Below are 17007 nucleotides of genomic sequence, written 5' to 3'. Positions count from 1 at the left end.
ATTCCTGATTAAAATGTGGCAGATCTTTATGGACAAGGAGCGTTGTCTGGTCTCCAAGATCTGACGATTTCACAGCTGCAGTAGTGGGTCTGTCACGCCAGTCTAGCTCATCGGCAGGGTGCTACTTCCTGTGTGGCTGATTGAAGGCTGAAACCACTTCAGGCTGCATTGCTTGTGAATTAAAGTGGGGCTTCTGGGACTGTCCTCTTTTGCAGGGAGCTCATCCGCTGTTTGAAGTGGTACATGGACTGCTCAGCAGAACTGATTCGGCAGGACCACATCCAGGAAGCCATGCGGGTAATGTACTGAGCTCCCTGTACGCAGATGGCCCGCCCTGCAGTCACCTGTGAGTAACCCCAGTGCTGCAGTGTGTAGGACAGGTGTGGACGCCCCAGTGTCAGTATACGCTTTGGACCACATCATTCTCCCTTCCTCACCTTGACTGTGCCCCGGAAGGTGTTTATTCCTGTCGATGTTGTCTTAAAGCAGGAGGGAGCACTGAGGCGCACACGGCTCCTGGCCGACCTCTCCGGTTTTTGACAACAGCCTTTGCTTCCATTGGCTGACGTACCCTGTTCCCTTCTAAGCCAGTGTTGGTGACATCATGGATTAAAGTTGAGATCTTTTCATACTTTTTCCTTCCTCAGTAATTACTGAACATTATTTTTCAGAACTGTTTTAAGTAAAAAGAGCTGAATTCATGTGCTAAGAAGATGATCTTAAAACCTTGACCCTTGGGAGAACCCAGGGTCCCCCGGGGCAGCACTCCTGCTCGGACAGGTGCCGTGATGAGGCATCCCTTTGCCTAGCTGGGCAGCTCCCGTTTATAGGGACCACCCTCACTGTGAGTTACCTCTGCTTTCCAGTGACTTCTTTCCGTGGCTGCTGCTTCTGCTGTAGAGAAGGGCCTCGGGGAAGGTCGGCCCCTCTTTTGCTCAGTGGCTCTCCAGGCAGTGCTCTGAAGGGAGCTGCCACGTACCCTGGGAGCTCGCTTCAAGCAAGTCCACGCTTCCCCCTTCTGTCCCTGTCTTGTTTTGTTCTTGGGTTCCTTTTATTGTAGTTGCTTTTCAACTGTGTCTTTTAGCAGTAAAAGAACGGCAGCGAAGAAATTCTGCATTCTTTTCTGTCCTCTTTTAACATCACATCATCTGTTCTAAGTGGAACGGGGCCTGTGGTTTGTTGTTCTTGTTACACGGCCACAGATAAAGCAGATGTTGCCCCAGTGGCGTGAGACTGAAGAGGCAACACCGCATCACAGATCTCGTGTTTCCCCTGCTTTTTCTCTGCACATTCTGTGCAGATCTAAAGCTGTGAGTCTCATTTCTCTCCTTCACGTAGTACATGTCTGTAGAGCAGTTGGCATCTACAGATGCCAGTCGTAGGTGCTGAGGTGTGAAGAGGGGTGAGGCAGGCCTGTTCCCTTAAAGAGCACGTCTCCAGGGCCCCGAGGGGAAGCGGGCACAGACACGTGCGTGGAGCAGGGTCCTGTGTGTGACGCGCGGCAGGGCCTGGGTTCTGCTCTGCTCTGACCCCAGCATCTGTCAGGGGCCTCGAGTAATATTTCAGGGAGTAAACGTCGAATTAAATGCAAAAGATTCTACATGAATCCATAAATTAATTGCTTAAGGACTCTGAAGAAGGCTTTACAGAAGTTGTTTTCTCTGAAGAATAAGTCATTCAGTCGTCATTGCTTGGTGTGCGCCATGTATCAGGCACTGTGTTAGCCCCTGGGGATTCCGCAGGGGCCCAAGCAAAAAAAAAAAAAAAAAAAGCTAAGCTTCATAGCACTCCATTCAAGTGCGGGAAAGACAGACAATAAACATGTGAAACAGGTAAATATACAAATTTAGTGGGGGGAAACCTGGTGCACACTGTGAAGGAGATACACCTGGAAACCACCAGGAACAGACTGACCACAGGGGGAGGGATGCTTCAGGTCAGGATTCTAGAGGAGGCCTGTCCGAGGGAGGGGCCTCTGAGCTGAAGCCAGTGTTAAGAGCTGGGGCGAGCCTCCCAAACAGAGGCAGCGGCGCGTTGAAAAGCCGGGATGGGAAAGAGCTTGCGTTTTCAAGCAGTGGAAAAGTGGCTGATGTGACCACAGCAGGGGCTCTCGAGTGTTAAAGAGGATGTGGGAGGAGACTGGAAGGGAGAACTGAGGCCGGTTCCTAGGTGTCCGGCTAGGTTGGCCGGGTTGATGCAGGGACTCATGGAAAAGTGAGGTTTGGGCGGGGAGAAGGAAGAGTTGCCTTTGGGGCCTTTTCCTACGAAACTTCATACTTGTTCTTCGCCCTTCAAACTTGGCTGCGTGGCACCCAGTACTCATGCGCCCAGTGCCACGTTTTATCATTCCCTTTCCCCTTCTTCAGCGAATTTCGGGTTACGAGTCGTCTGGACCAAACTAGTGAGTCTCCACCCGATCCTGCTGCCACCCTTCCTTGCAGGGCTCGTGTGCCCCTGGCCAGGCACCCCTGGCTCTGTTGCCACGTGCGGTGGCCCAGGAAGCCCCTTCTTCTTCGCTGCTGCCATTCACTGCATCTTGCCATTCTTGCTTCGTCTCTTCCTTTCACGCCCCGAGTCAGGGCCTTTCCGAGAACGTTCGACCACCGAAGAAGATGAACATAAGGGTGCTGTTGTTTGTCCCCTGCGAATGACCTGTAGGGGCGTCCTTGGCGGGTTCGAGGATGGCTTTCCTTAAGGTGGTCCAGAAAGACAGCCCATGTCTTACTGCTGAGAAACGGAATTTTCTCTGTATCCTGTATGTCCTTGCATTCAGCTATTTCCATGACAGTGGTTCCTCAGTTCCAGAGCCTTGAAACACAGTCGTGAAGTAATTTGTCTTCTCGCAGGAAGATGGCAACTGTTGCTCAGTGACCATTTGGACTTTAAGAAAAGTTAGAAAAGAAGAACTTATCTCCACAGTTGGAATTGCCCATCACTTGATTTTAGTGTATAATTTATCACCACTTTGCCCCTCATTTCCTGCTGTGTGTGTTCCTGACCATCTTTAACACCTTTCTGTTACTCTGGCTCCCATACCTCCAGGCCTTGGAGTACCTTTTCAAGTTCATCGTGCAGTCGAGGATCCTGTACTCAAGAGCCACGTGTGGCATGGAAGAGGAGCAGTTCCGGTCCAGCATCCAAGAACTTTTCCACTCCATCCGGTTTGTTCTCAGTCTGGACAGCAGAAACTCAGAAACGCTCCTGTTCACTCAGGTCTGTGAGCTACAGGGAAGCCTTGGTGCGGGATTGTGTCTGTCTGCGTGGGTAATTTCTCTGTCCTCCTGCTGCCGGAGCCAGAGAGGCCCTGCCCGGCTCCTGTGTGGGCGAGGGTGGTTTACGGGGACATATCCAACAGATGAGAAGCTGCTTTCGCTTCAAAACCAGCTATTCCCCAGCTGCCAAATATGAAATAGCCCAGTGGCTTTAGGGTAGGAAAGCACAACTTTGTTCCCAGGGACCCCCTTTAGACAAAATGTATTTAGCTACCACATAGTAGTTGTTTATGAGCATCTTATTTATAGAGGGTGTTCACAATGTATAGGGGATTTAATCTCCTAGTCACTGTATTAACTTTAAAAATTTCAGAGTAGTGCTTGTCCAGCAATTAAGAATTAAATAGGTTGAAAATAGCGGAAATAACAAGAAAACTTTGGCCAAGAATTAGGATAATCGGATTCTATTAGAAATAACAGTGTGGGAAGGAAATTTGCTTTCTTATATTAAAAATAGCTAGACAGTTAACCTGTTAACTTTTTTCCTGCAGCCTCACCCTGAGAAGGATCAAGGATATTGTCCCCTGCCCCAGTCACAGTGGAGTTATTTTCTCTTACAAATGTCAGAATTGTTTCTAATGAATTACACTTGATTTTTTTTGAGGCCAATTATTACATCGAAACCCATCAGCCCAGGCCAGAAAGCCTTTCTCATGTCCATTCATTCAGTCGCTTCCAGGACTGTCATGAGTACCAATGTCTGTCTAAATATCTCATTCAAGATCGGAACAGTTCTGTGCTTTCCACACGTCTCTGTGTTGCCCCCTGGTGCCAGTGGCCTTTAGTCCACCTGGCCCAGAGAACAGGTGAGCGGTTGGGAGCTGGACTCTGTGAGAAGTGGGAATACCTCGAGGTCAGGGGCCTCTGTAGAGGAGGCTCCTTCCTTGGTCTCCTCTCCTGAGTACCTTGAACAGCTCACCTTCCTCCTCCCTTCGCTGCCCCAGCCTATTTGCTCCTGCCAACAAGGGCTAGGACTCCTCTCTTCGGCCTGCAGAGAGAGGTGGCTAACCCTGGCGCAGCTGGCAGAGCAAGGCGGGCATGGTTTCGGAGAGCTCGGCAGTGCCCTGCACTCAGCGATGCGCCCCCGTCACACCGGGAGGCAGAGTTGAGATCTGGTCCCAGCTCAGACCTGAGTCGGGGTCAGACCTGCTTCTTTGGGGCCAGGCTCATGTTTCGTGAGTTTCAGAAGCCTCACCAAGTATGTTATTGGGGCAGACTTTATGTCTTTGACCCCGACCACCAGGAGATGTTAGGGTGCGAGTGTCCTGTCCTGGTGCGTAAATGTAGGAAATTTCGTTATTTCAGAGACAAATCCGCTACTGGTTGTTGTTGATTGTGACGTGCCTGCTTTTCCCCCTTTGTGTTTTTTTTTTTTATCTAACTGCTTACGATAATACGTTTTTGTGATGGCTCTAATTACTGCAAAATAACTTCCCTGTCATCTTAGAGAGTTTCATGTCTTCAGATAGACTTCATGTGAGTTCTGTACTTGGGCCTGGCCTGCGCGTAGACCGCAGGCGGACAGACCCCTTCCCCGGTGGCATTAACGCCCGCTCACTCGAGGCCGGTGTCTGCTCTCTGATGAGTCAGTCAAGGAAAACGGCCTCCCTGCCCTACCTGCCACCTAGGAAGAGTGTCCCCTTGCCTCCTCGTCTCCCGGTGACGCTCCGTTTCCCTTTGCGCACCTTGGGTTAGTCGCGTGAGAGGACTGAGAAGTGGGAAAAGCCTCCTTCGTGCTGCCTCCGTGTAGACGAGAGAAGACTGACAGCCAGTGTTTACTGAAGGCCTACTGTGTGCCGAGCACTTTACTGGACACAAACTATACGCGTCTAGTTTTTTTACTCATACCAATGCCTCTGGATAAGTATCATCCCATTTTATAGATGAGGAAACTGAGGATTAGGCAGTAACTCACCCAAGGTTCTGTGGCAGATAAATGGTAAAGCTGGGATTTGAAGTCATGTCTGTCTAATTCCTAAACTTGTTCTCTTTCTCCTATGCTACTCTGCCTCCCAAAGACCCTGGAATTACTATCAGATTGCCCTTGAGAGGCCACCTCATGGGTCTGCTAGAGCTGAGACCCCAGAAGTGTCCGAGCGCACACACTCCCTGAACCGTCCAGGTCACTGAGCTCCACGCCACCATGGCTGCAAGCCCTCAAGAGTGCTTGCCTGACCACACCCACACCTTCTTCACCCTCTGGATTTACACTTGAGCTGCCAGACATCACATATGAAGGAGATAAAGACTTCACATTTCATGGTTTCACATAAACGTCTCTGTCCTGGGAAAATGGTCCTGCCCTAAGCCGGAAGGCTGGCTGCCGGGCTCTGAGCAGAGCTCAGTCAGTGCTGCTCGGAGGGGCTCCGCTCTGTCTGCCATGCTCTCTCTGAGAGGCTCCGGCTTGCGTTTGGGGCCAACATCGAAAGGTCAAGACTTTGATCATAGTGACAGAGATGAAAAGATTAAATCCATTTTATAAGCATAAACAGCTATGGGTATTAAGCCAGGTTGAGCTGATTTCATTTTATATTCCCTTCCCTTGGCAGCAGATTCCCCGGCAAGCTGTGAAAGCTTCAGGTGGCTTGGGCCCCAGTCAGTTCTCCTGTTTTGATTTCCACTTTGGTTCTCCCGGCTCCATGTCCCAGGAATGAGTGCTGCAGGGACAGGTGCAGCGGGAGAAGCCAGGGGGGAACCCGCTCACAGCAGGGCCTGCAGGGCCTGCTCAGCCTCTCCCGCCTGCATCTTCGTCCGAGCGTGCAGCATAGACACCCCCGCGACCTCCAGGCTGACCACAGCTCCACTTGCTTCCGCAGGCTGCGCTCCTCAACTCCTTCCCCACCATCTTTGACGAGCTGCTGCAGATGTTCACCGTGCAGGAGGTGGCAGAGTTTGTGAGAGGGACTCTGGGGAGCATGCCCAGCACTGTCCACATCGGGCAGTCGATGGATGTGGTGAAGCTGCAGTCCATCGCCAGGACCGTGGACAGCCGCCTGTTTTCTTTCTCAGGTAAATTAAACCAGGTTGGGGCGAGAGTCATGCTCACTTGTCCAGGGTGCTGGCCAAGTGGTAATCAAAGGATTATTTTTATCAACCATCATATAAGAAGCCGGTGGCCCTTACAATGCAGAATTTTCAGTAAACTCTGCTCGAGGGTGCAGGCGAGATGTAAGCCTACTGCCTCACTCACGATTCAGCCCTAGAGATGCACGTGGCATGGCCTGCAGAGCAACTCCAGGCCCAAAAGTCCAGCCAGCTGCCAAGGGTGGGCCTTCCACTCCCCCAGCCTGGCGAGAGAACAGAGGGAAAGGAGGGGAGCGAGAGAGAAGTGTCTAGCCCAAGGGGAAAGGATAACTCGAGGAAATACGGAGACCCTGAAGGGGGCCCAGAGGACCCACTGTGCTTTTTGATTCCTTGTCTCACCAGTTCGACAGATTGCTTTTCCTCTCTTTGACGGAGCCTCTAAGGATGAGACAAAGAGATGGACAGGGAGCCCTCCATACTCCCAAACTGGCCAGGACAGCCTACCAAACACCCTCGGGAGCTCAGGCTGCCTTTCAGAAAGAACCTCCACATACAGACCTCAAGCCACATTGAACACAATCCGCTTGCAGTGGTGCCAGGCATTCAGTGGCCAGATGTTACACTCAAAATGGGCTTGCTCCTTTAATCAGAATACCACTGTCAAAGAGTGAACTTCTGGGTATAGGAATAAGTCTGAAATGCTAACAAAACAATTACTAGAATTTTTATAATTAGAATTTGTGGTAGAAAAATATTTTAGGTTTGACTTTTGAAGTATTAAGAACAGTGATTTCCTAGTCCAAGGCTACACACACTTGCAGTACAAAGCAGATGTTCTCTTTAGCTTAACTTGCCAGTGTTGGGCACTGCTGGTGGCGAAGCTGCCGTCGGGAAAGCCAGCCTTTCTCTCAGTTACTGTTTATGGTAAACGCTCCCTCTCCACCAGCTCCTGGAGTGAAGAGTTTATCAGGGGTCTGGACACACGGCCACGGAGGCCACTGCCCACGCTCAGGCTTTGTGCACTGCTTACAAAGATGCTTTCTGAATGTCCGGGAGGGAGGGCAGCACACCGCTCTCACTGACACTATTTCTAATATTTTTGCATGTCCCTTCTGCTTCCCATAATCACGTAGAAAACTTGTTCTTAATCTTTATGTGGCAGGGGAACTGTGTAATTGGACTTTGAGATGACAAGCCGCCACCAGATTTTCATTTGCATCTCACTGTCACCGGATGCCTGAATCGCAGCGTCTCCCCTAAAGCGGGGATTTTTACCAGCGGCGTCATTTAACCAACACACACACCCTCCGAGCACGCTAGTTTGGCCTTTTCTTCAGCAGAGTCTGCTCTTCTGTCTGCAGGCAGCCATTGGTTGTCACAAACCCTGCTTCGTTGGGATTTTGGTCTGCAGAAGAGATTGGGAGCTTCTCTTGTAGCTGGGCACCTTTTTTAAAGATAGAATAGCTGTCAGTCCATTTCCCTGGGACACATTCTCATACGTACTCACAAGGCAGCCTCAGAATCTCTGTGTGTCATGTAATTTGATTTTGACTGACAGAGACTTCATTTCTAAATTTCATCTGGAACACCTGACTGTGGTGAAGCAGGAACAGTAAATCCAGAATGTCGTGGCTCGTTCGTGTTCCTGGCGATCGGACTGAGTCACGCTGGCCAGGCGTGGTGGTACCTGCAGGGGCCACAGACATGACGTTCACACTCGGACTCCCGTGGTGCCCTTGAGGGAATCCAGAGGAGGCCCTCAGCACCTCATTCTGCAGATGGGGAAGTCAGGCCCATGGCAGGGGGAGAAGCAGCCTGCCTAAGGTCTTGGAGTGAGTTAATACAGAGTCACTCCTAATGACAGTGCTCCTTGGGTAGTGACGTTGAGGAGCAAAGACAAGTAGGACCAGCAGTGAGGGTTAGCTGATTATCAGAGGCTTGTGACACAAGTCCTGCTTCTCTCCCGTTCATTCCTGTGGGTGCATCCCACGGGCCTGAGGGGAAACAAGGTGGGCGGATGGCTGCCGCAGAGTGAATGCGGGGGGCAAGGGCCGGGGGCAGGGAGTGGAAGCACCAGGCCAGCTGGCCAGGGCGCCTTGTAGAGGGGCTGTTTACAATCCATGCACAGTGTGCGGGCTCAGCCCGTGCAGCTCATAGAGCTGTGCGTGTCATTTAAATGGAGTTTCCACTGCAAACTAAGCCTTTAATGTGGAGTCTGGTCCTTTAAGAGATGTTGTTTGGAAGCCATGTCCTAACATTCGTCCTGCACGAAGGGTCACGGGTACGAAGTCTTGACCTGAGAAAGAAGGAGAGAGAGGTGGGAGGATAATGTAGTAGGATCTCTTACAATGTCCAGCAGGTGGGCTTCTAGGCCCACAAAAGGGAACGGGTGGCCTCCAGCTTGGCCTCAGCCCCAGCGCCGCCTGCCTGAGACCCGCTAAGCCCACAGTGCCACTGGCTTCCAAAGCGGCTCGCCCTCCTCTGCGGGGCTCCTTCACCTCTGTGTTTTCTCCCCCAGAGTCCCGCCGCATCCTGCTCCCCGTGGTTCTGCATCACATTCACCTCCACCTGCGGCAGCAGAAGGAGCTGCTCATCTGCTCAGGGATTCTTGGCAGCATCTTCTCCATCGTCAAGACCAGCTCTCTGGTAGTGGCCCCACACTCACTCCACCCCTCAGCTCTGCCCCGGACTGGTGTTATCTCAGCCAGGGGCAGCCCGACAAAGACTGCTCTGTCCGCTCCTCGGTCAGAGGAGCTTTCATCCGTGCCAGGGAGGTGCCCGAGTGAATGGAGGCCTATGTGTGCCCAGCAGGCTTCTCAGCACAGCACAGCCTTGCTCTTTTTAAAGCCTCACTACCCTAAATCCACCCAGAAACGTAGTAACCTGTAGTGCCAGGAAGCCCAGCCCAGTCCTGTGCCATCCTCTGGTTCTGCCAGAGCTGTTGTATCGGTCCCTGGGAGTGCCTCGAGGATGTCTGGACACGAGGGCAGGGGCACGGGCAGGCTGCGAGGCAGCTTGCTCACTCCCACTTCTCCGCCAGCTTCCTGGCAGCTCGGCTGCACCACCGGGCACACCTGTGCCGTGCCCGCGGCGGCCAGGGTCTCGGGGAGGGAAGCGTGCCTGCAGGAGCTCTGAGCCTCATGGGAGGGTAGACTTGTGTTTTAGGGGTGAGGCTTCACTAGTAATGCTTTTGCCTGTTTTCCTGTTTATATTTTCTTTTAAAAAGAAACCTGTGGGGGGAGGGAAGGAAAGGCATGTATCAGGCATGGAAAAATTACTTTAATGATATTTATTTATACATTTATGATCATAGAAATACTCATTTCTTATAGAAAAATTGGAAAATATAAAGAAATAAATTCAGAACAAGAATGAGTTTTTTTATTATACCATCTTATTAAGTTAAGGTAAGGTTTCTGGAGAATAAAACTTCATTTGCATTGAAAACGAAGGCCAGTAGGCAGCTGACAACATGCGAGGTTAGGCTAGCCGTGTGGACCAGGAGAGGTGCCAGGAAGAGAGTACGCTTGGTTGGAGCAGGCTACAGGGAGCTGTGGTGTCCGGACTCAGAGTACCATCTGGTGACGGGCCCAGCTTGGCAGGGCCACTGTGAGGGTGCAGTGGCCCCATTGTTTGCTCTGGGCTCCGAGCAAGGCCTAGCAGCCCCCTTCCCGCCCGGCCTCAGGCCACACAGGGTGCGTAAGGTCCGCTAGTAGCCCAAGGTCAGACCTGGGGTGAGAGGCTTACTGCTAAAAAAAAAAAAAAGATTGAAGGCTAAAAGAAAGGGAAATGGAGGAACTGGAGCGGATGGACACCTGAAGAAGGCGGTCTGGGGCTCAAGCGCTGGGCGTGATGAGTTAGTTGTTCGCCACCGCTCAGAGAGGATTGCCGGTGAGAGGCTGAGGGCCCAAGAGCTGTTCGGATTCTTCAGGTGGAACGTGCAGGGCGTGACGGCGTCGAGTAGGGTAGGGAGAACGAAACGGAAGCCCCACGAGAGCAGAGAGACTGTCTTCCTTCTTTGCCTCTGTGTGCTCAGGTCCTCAAACAGTGACTGGCACGGGATAAATGCTTAATGAGTGATGGGTGGATGGATGGACAGATGGACTTTTGGACCAGTAATAACATAAAGAGGCTGGAGAAGGGGCCGTGGGAATCTCTGCGAGATCATTAAAATCAAGCTACAGGATGTGAGACTGAAAAGGAGAGGTCTGTAAAGGGATAGCACAGACTCGTCCCGAGCCCAGAACCTTGAGGCTGGGACGCAGCCCTTAGCGAGGAGGCAGGCTCCATGTTTGTGTGAGGCTGCCCCGAAAGGCGCGCCGAGACCGGAGTCCTCTGAGTGGACCAGCAGCCATGAGCAAGAAGGCTGAGCAGCTAGCAGTGAGACCCAGGCAGATGGGGCTGGCACAGAGTGAGACCACCCGGAAGGAACATGCCGAGGAGGAAACAGTCTGAGAAAGACTAAGACACTTCTGTGTGCAGTAGTACTGCCGAAGGCGCTGCCTCCCACACCCTGGAGTGTGGCCGCTTGGCCGTTCTCTCCTGCTGGCAGCAGTGTTGTGCTGACGTTTGTGGGGAAGTCAAGGAAACCTTGAACTCAAGACCTTTGTTTATGTCCCGTGGGGTGAAATTAAAGTACCTGCCCACGGTTCAGAATGGTGGGCGTCAGGGGAGGCTGGGTTAGGGTAGGGTCCCAGCCAGCACGCCAGGCGGCGGCGGCGGGTGCTCCTCACTGTCCCTCAAAGCCGCTGCCCCGGGTTCCTTGACGCTGCATGCTAGTGAGGCTGAGGGCGGTGCCGAGGGTCCGGCCCGAAGATGCTAGTGAGGCTGAGGGCGGTGCCGAGGGTCCGGCCCGAAGGCCAGCGCTGAGGTGGCCGACTCAGTAAGCGCTGCCAGCTGCACGGCGGCACGGCCCGGGCTAACGGTGTGCTCTCTCGCTGCTCGCTCCAGGAGGCAGATGTCATGGAGGAGGTAGAAATGATGGTGGAGAGCCTCCTGGACGTGCTCTTGCAGACTCTGCTCACCATCATGAGCAAATCGCACGCTCAGGAGGCGGTAAGAGGGCAGCGGTGCCCGCAGTGCACAGCGGAGATCACTGTTAGTAACTAACATTCAGGTTTCCTTGTTTCCTGCTCTAACCCGGGGCTCCTCCACCACAACCCATCTCACCGCACACCGCCTTCACCTCCGCACCCCCCCCTGCACCCGCCTCCCGCATGGCTGCCGCCGGCATGCTGTCCTCTCCCGCTCCAGTCTGACTCCCCCCTCCGCCCTGAAAGCTCTGCGTCCGCACTCCCCGGAGCCTGCGTAGGGCACGTTCGCGGGGAGCGCCTTGTTCCCTGCACGCTGTCTTCACTGGCCTTTGCCTCTGCGCCACGCCATTTTCTATCACGTGGAATGAAATAGAGAGGTAGTCAGAGGCTGAAGGTGAAAATTAGGCTGTTCCTTCTAGGAACACGCTCTCCTAAATGCTGTGCACAGCAGAGTAATTTTCTCAGAATTTGCTTGAACCTACCGATTAGCTGCTTTCATCCCTAGTGTTTGTGTCTCAGTGTCCAGCCTCAGGAGAAAGGTGACGAGGTAGAACTGCATGGACGCTGCTGGACAGTGGTCCCCCGTGACCTAATGAGGAGGGAAGCAGGCAGGGACGGCCTCCAGGGAGGGGCAGAGAGGCAGCCCCCGGAGTCCGCTCTCCTGTACCCGGAGTGGACTTCCTAGCCCTGAGGCTGGCGCACAGTCCACATAGCACGGAACCTTCCCGTCGGCGGGGGGAGGGTACAGTGCTCTTTTTGAAGCAAACCCTCTCTGGGAGCACGCCAGGCTCCACATGCCAGGGCGAGCGGAGAGCAGGCGTGTGCTCTGGGGCGCTGGGCTCGGAAAGACGCCTGCTCCCTCCGGCGCCCCTGTCGGGGGCGTCCTCGCTGCAGGGGCAGACGTCAGCTCCCCGCGTGCCCTGGTGACCAGTTCTAACGGTGACATGGTGCTTACTGGGCCAGCCCCTGCCGGTGTCCCCTACAAATAGTAACTCACTCACTGGCAGTACTTACAAAGAGTTTAATTTTATGTGGGTTTAATGAAGATGATAATAGCTACAGCTTATTGAGCTCCTGTTTATGTACTGGACCTTTCACTTAAATTCTTTATGTGTATTTATCTGATCCACGAATTTTGGCCTATTATGCCTCTTGTCAGATAAAACGGAGGTTCATATATATGCATATATTTTACATACATTTGTGTATAGTCATTTTGTGGCTCAAATTCCCGTGAGTTTAAAACATTTGAAAATTGTCCAGATGATGTCATTTTCCTCCGTTTTTTTCCTGAGGAGGCTGTGTTCCGAGAGAGGCCATGCCCAGCTGCCTGGCACCGAAGTCTGCCGTGAGGGGGCAGAGGTCCTGGGAGTCCTTGAGACGGGGTTCTTACCGAGGCGCCTAGTTGGGATTTGAAGAAAGTTTTAAAGATTCATTTTTATCTTTGCATTTTCACTCGTCTTAAAGTCCGTAGCTTGTCTTCTCATACAGGTCAGTGTCAAGTGCTGAACTTCCCAGGCAGTTGTATTGACCTACTGTGTCCCATCTGCCTGGCCCACTAACCACAAGTAAGCCCTGAGGGGTCCCCAAGGGGATTCTTGTAGAGAAGGAGCCAGCAGCATGGACAGAGTCCAAACTGTGTCCAGAGAAGGCCGGGCACCCCAACCCAGGTAGCCGCTCCAGATTCACTACACGCGCTCCCTGGTCTCACATAGTGACAAAAGACTATATAGCCAAAACTCTCCTAGGAAAAAACTGGAATATCCATCTTACTTTACAGTACTTCTTTGTTACGGGTTAAGGCTTTTCAGCTAGCCCCCATGCTGCAGAAATCTTACAAAACTCCCAAGTCCTCCAGCCCTCACGTAGCAGAAAAGAAAACTGATTTTCAGGGCCAGAGTTGTCACCTTCCTTTCCATGATCATCGGGGCCATTTCAGACCCTTCCTTCTGTCCTTGCCCTCTGTGGGTTGGGGGAACCATACCCTTGTAATCGTCTGTGCTCAGCGGCTTTTGGGTTTCCCCAGGGCGAGTACGTGTCCTGCCTTCTCTCGCTGCTCCGCCAGATGTGTGACACCCACTACCAGCACCTCCTGGACAATTTCCAGAGCAAAGATGAACTCAAGGTAGGCAGCAAAGCACTCGCCTTTCGCCCAGGAAGGCAAGTATTTGGTTAAGACCGCCCAGGGGCTTGCCCCCTGCTAGGGGACAAGTGCAAGTGAGCAGGCCAGGACTGCCAAGGCTTCAGGATCCGTTGGCCCTACTTTACAGCTGACTGTATGCCCCCCGGAAGCTGAAAGCTGGCAACACCTCCATGTAGCCAGACCCCAGGGATCCTGGCAGGTGTTCCCCGGCTGACGGTAGCTTTGTGGCCATGCGCCTCTATGAGGAGCTGCTCTGGGCCACACTGGTTGGCAGCAAACCAAGACCCCTCCCTTTCTTGTGCCTTTAGTTTGTCCCCTACACACCAGACTTCTTTGTTTAATAACTGTAATAATAATAATAGGGACAGATTTTCGTCACTAAAATGTATTTCTGGAAGGTTACCATGGAGGGCAAAAGTGAGCCCTGTCCAGTGGCTGCCAGACTCCGGATCCCAGACCACTGAGGGGCCGGGCACTGAGGGGCACAGAGCCGTGGGCCCATGACCCAAAGGACACACTCAGGCTTCATGTGTGGTGTCAGCTGCCGACAGACTCCCGGGGCCTGTGCCTGTGCATTAAAACGTCCCACTCAGTTCATCTCGCGCTAAGGAAACTAGCAAACTTGAGGTCTGTGCTCTTCCTCCATCCAGAGCCAAGTCACTTTCATGCCATGGTAATGCATTATTACACTGTGCTTCATTTGTGTGGTCTTTCTTAATTGTATTGTATCCGTTAGTAAGTTGTCACTTTCTGCTAGTTGACCCTGCCTGCCTTTCCCCAGACATGGGTCGTGTACATCGTTATCTTTAGCTGGTTGCATGAGGCCAGCTGGTCTCAGAGAGGCGAACTTGTCAGCCTTGAAGCAAACGGAGAGGTAGCCAGAGCCCAGCGCGCAGGGCCAGGTCCAGCAGTGCTTGCCGGGGGTGTGGAGCCTGAGAATCCAGTCTTAGCTGTGCTAGACCATCTCCGTCTGGAGAGTATGTGTTGTCCTCACTGATTCTCAGAAGCTCAGGCTAGCGTCATTCTCTTGTTTTTTAGTTGTTTATTTTTACCAGAGCAATGTGAGTACGTAATTCTAAAGGCCAAACATGACAGACCTTACCGCACGGAACAGGGGTTCCCTGGCTCAGCTTCACCCACGTCCAGTCACTGCTCCCCGAAGACAGCTACTCGGAACACTTTCGCAGTTCTTCATGTAGCTTTTACTGGCGTTTTGAAGTGTCTGATTGTTAGTTACTGGCTATTTTCTCCTTCCCATGGAGAGTGAGGATGACTCCCTTGAGCCGTTACTCTCACATACATACGTGTCTTTCCTCTCATTCTCCCAACACGCATTTTTGTTTCACTCGGTAATCCGCTCTCCTTTATTAGGGCGAGGGTTAGGTACTGTGGGGAGCCAAGAGCTGTACTTTAACACTTCCTCCCTTGTAAAGCTCTTTGTTTTGCCTGGAATTAATTGCCTCTATTGTTATTTGCTTCATTTTATTTTCTTTTGGCTTTCAAATCTGGCTCGGATCTCTTACTGCCTCTGTCATCTCTATAATGTAGCCCTTCTTCCAGTTTTCCTCCTGGTCAGATATGACAGACACTGTCAGGTCACTTTTTTCTCTCTTGGAGGCTTGCTGTGTCTCTGTTTGTTTCACTCTCTGTCCTTCACGGTAGAGGCTTGCTTCCTGTATGGAGAGACCCCTGCGTGTCAGTGTGTGTCCAAAGCGAGGGCCTTTGGTACCGGTTCAAGACTGTGTGTGTGCAGGGCGCGTCCCCCGCAGGCTTCCTGTAGACGACCGAAGGGCGGCGGACCCTTTGGCCGGAGCGTCCTCAGCTCCTGTGTCTGTTAGCCTGTCGTCTGGTGTACTCACCTGGTTCTGCAGAGAGCACTGACCCCCTGACCCCTGCTGGGGATGGTGCAGCCGCCCGTACTGGGAAACCGAATAGGAGAGGGGGCTGGGAGCCCACCAGTGCAGCGGCTAAACGTTCTGTCAACGCCTGGTTCCATTTCGGAGCTTCAGCCCCCGGCCATGTCCTCGAGGGCGGACCCTCGGCGATCAGCCGCTCCACAGAGCAGCCCTCGGGCTTCCGACCCCATGGCCGAGGCCTCGAGTGCACCGAGCGGCTTGGGTGTGTAGGTTAAAAGGTCTCTGTTGTTAAATCTGGGAAATTTGGCCAGTATGTCTTCAAGTATTTAATGTTTTGTCCTCCTTACCGTGCCTCTCTTTCTGACACCGTGATTTGTGGGTTTGTGCACCGGATGGCATGCCCCCGCCCCGCCCCCCCCCCCCCCCCCCCGGGGCCTCTGGAGCTCTGCTTGTTCTCCTGTGTTTCCATTCTGTCCGTCCCTCTGGGTCCTCTCAGTGGCCCGTCCTCACATTCTCTGGGTCTTTCTCCTGACGGTTCACGTCTGCTGCTGAGCCCCTGCACTGGCATTTGCTCTGCGGTTAGGGTGCTTTTCAACTCCAGAATTTCTGTTCGATGCTTCTAAAATAATTTCTATTTTACTGATGTTTTCTGTTTGATGAACTGTTGCCCTGATACTTTTCTGCAACTGTAGTTCTGGTTTCCTTTAGTTCTTGGAACATACTTAAAGCAGTTGACTTAAAGCCGTTTCCTAGTAAGTTCGACGTCTGAGCTGCCTCCGGGAAAGTTTCTGTTGACCTCTTTTTTCCCGTGTTTGTGCCATGCTTTCCTGTTTCATTTCACATCATACAACTTTTCGTTGAAGACTAGACAATTTAAGTAACGTGGCAACTCTGGAAATCAGATTACCCCCCTCCACACAACACACACACACGTCCCCAGGTTTTGTTGTTGCTTTTTGTTATTTTGTTGTTTATTTGGTGACTTTTCTGGACTAATTTTTAAATGCCTGTATTCTCTGTTGTACAGCCACTGAAGTCTTCATTCAGTTAGCTTAGCGGTCAGTTAGTAACTGGGCAGAGATTTCGTTAAACGCCTTAAACCAGTGAGTCTTCCGTCCTCAGCGGAGCAGGTGTGCTGGCTCTGACTGCCGGCGCCTGGCAGCCTCATCACGGCCGTGGCCGTGCTCCCACCCGCACAGAGCCTCCCGGTCGGCCAGCGGGCTTTCCTGGGAGTCCGCACAACCCTGTACACGTGTGAGACCTTCTAGACCCCCGGCAACATGCCCGAGCTCCTCAAAGACCCTCACGGCTATCTCGGTCCCGAGATACTCCTTCTCCGTGTTGTGTGTGTTCGCCTGTTTGCCCCAGCTGATGCGGCTGCTTCGTGTACCTGGGATGTTACAATGACTGTGACCGACTCTTTTCCCAACAAACGCCTTAGTGTTAAGGCTTCTCTCACTAAGTGAGCTCTGCGTCAGGTGCAGTAAGCCCTCCGAGTGGGGCTTTCCTCCCTCGGTGACTACCAGACAGGTCAGAGAGTGACAGTGCTCTGGGCACGGCGCTTTTTCAGGCGCTCCAAAGCCATCTCATCCCTCCGGCGACCGCTGGGCCGCTGGTTCCCACTGACACCTGGTTCCGCTCGTCGTCCCGGTGCCGTGGGGGCGGGGAGAGGGAGGGGA

General features: G+C 52.7%; 1 protein-coding gene across 6 annotated transcripts in view; it reads left to right on the top strand.

The window, feature by feature from the left end:
• Positions 1 to 17007, top strand: part of DOCK3 (dedicator of cytokinesis 3) — a 268621-nt gene that overhangs the window by 199348 nt on the left and 52266 nt on the right. For 4 of the 6 annotated variants that reach the window (XM_036030269.1, XM_036030268.1, XM_036030267.1 and 1 more), the window contains exons 22-27: positions 216 to 297; positions 3043 to 3213; positions 6089 to 6281; positions 8815 to 8942; positions 11247 to 11393; positions 13356 to 13454. In XM_036030269.1, the coding sequence (XP_035886162.1) occupies positions 216 to 297; positions 3043 to 3213; positions 6089 to 6281; positions 8815 to 8942; positions 11247 to 11393; positions 13356 to 13454 (820 nt within the window). The remainder of the gene's footprint in view (positions 1 to 215; positions 298 to 3042; positions 3214 to 6088; positions 6282 to 8814; positions 8943 to 11246; positions 11394 to 13355; positions 13455 to 17007) is intronic. The other 2 variants (XM_036030271.1, XM_036030272.1) reach the window with 2 other exon arrangements.

The sequence above is a fragment of the Phyllostomus discolor genome, chromosome 7 (assembly GCF_004126475.2).
Source record: "Phyllostomus discolor isolate MPI-MPIP mPhyDis1 chromosome 7, mPhyDis1.pri.v3, whole genome shotgun sequence".
NCBI lineage: Eukaryota > Metazoa > Chordata > Mammalia > Chiroptera > Phyllostomidae > Phyllostomus > Phyllostomus discolor.
The sequence above is the reverse complement of the archived record's forward strand: the minus strand, read 5'-3'. Positions and strand labels throughout refer to the sequence as shown.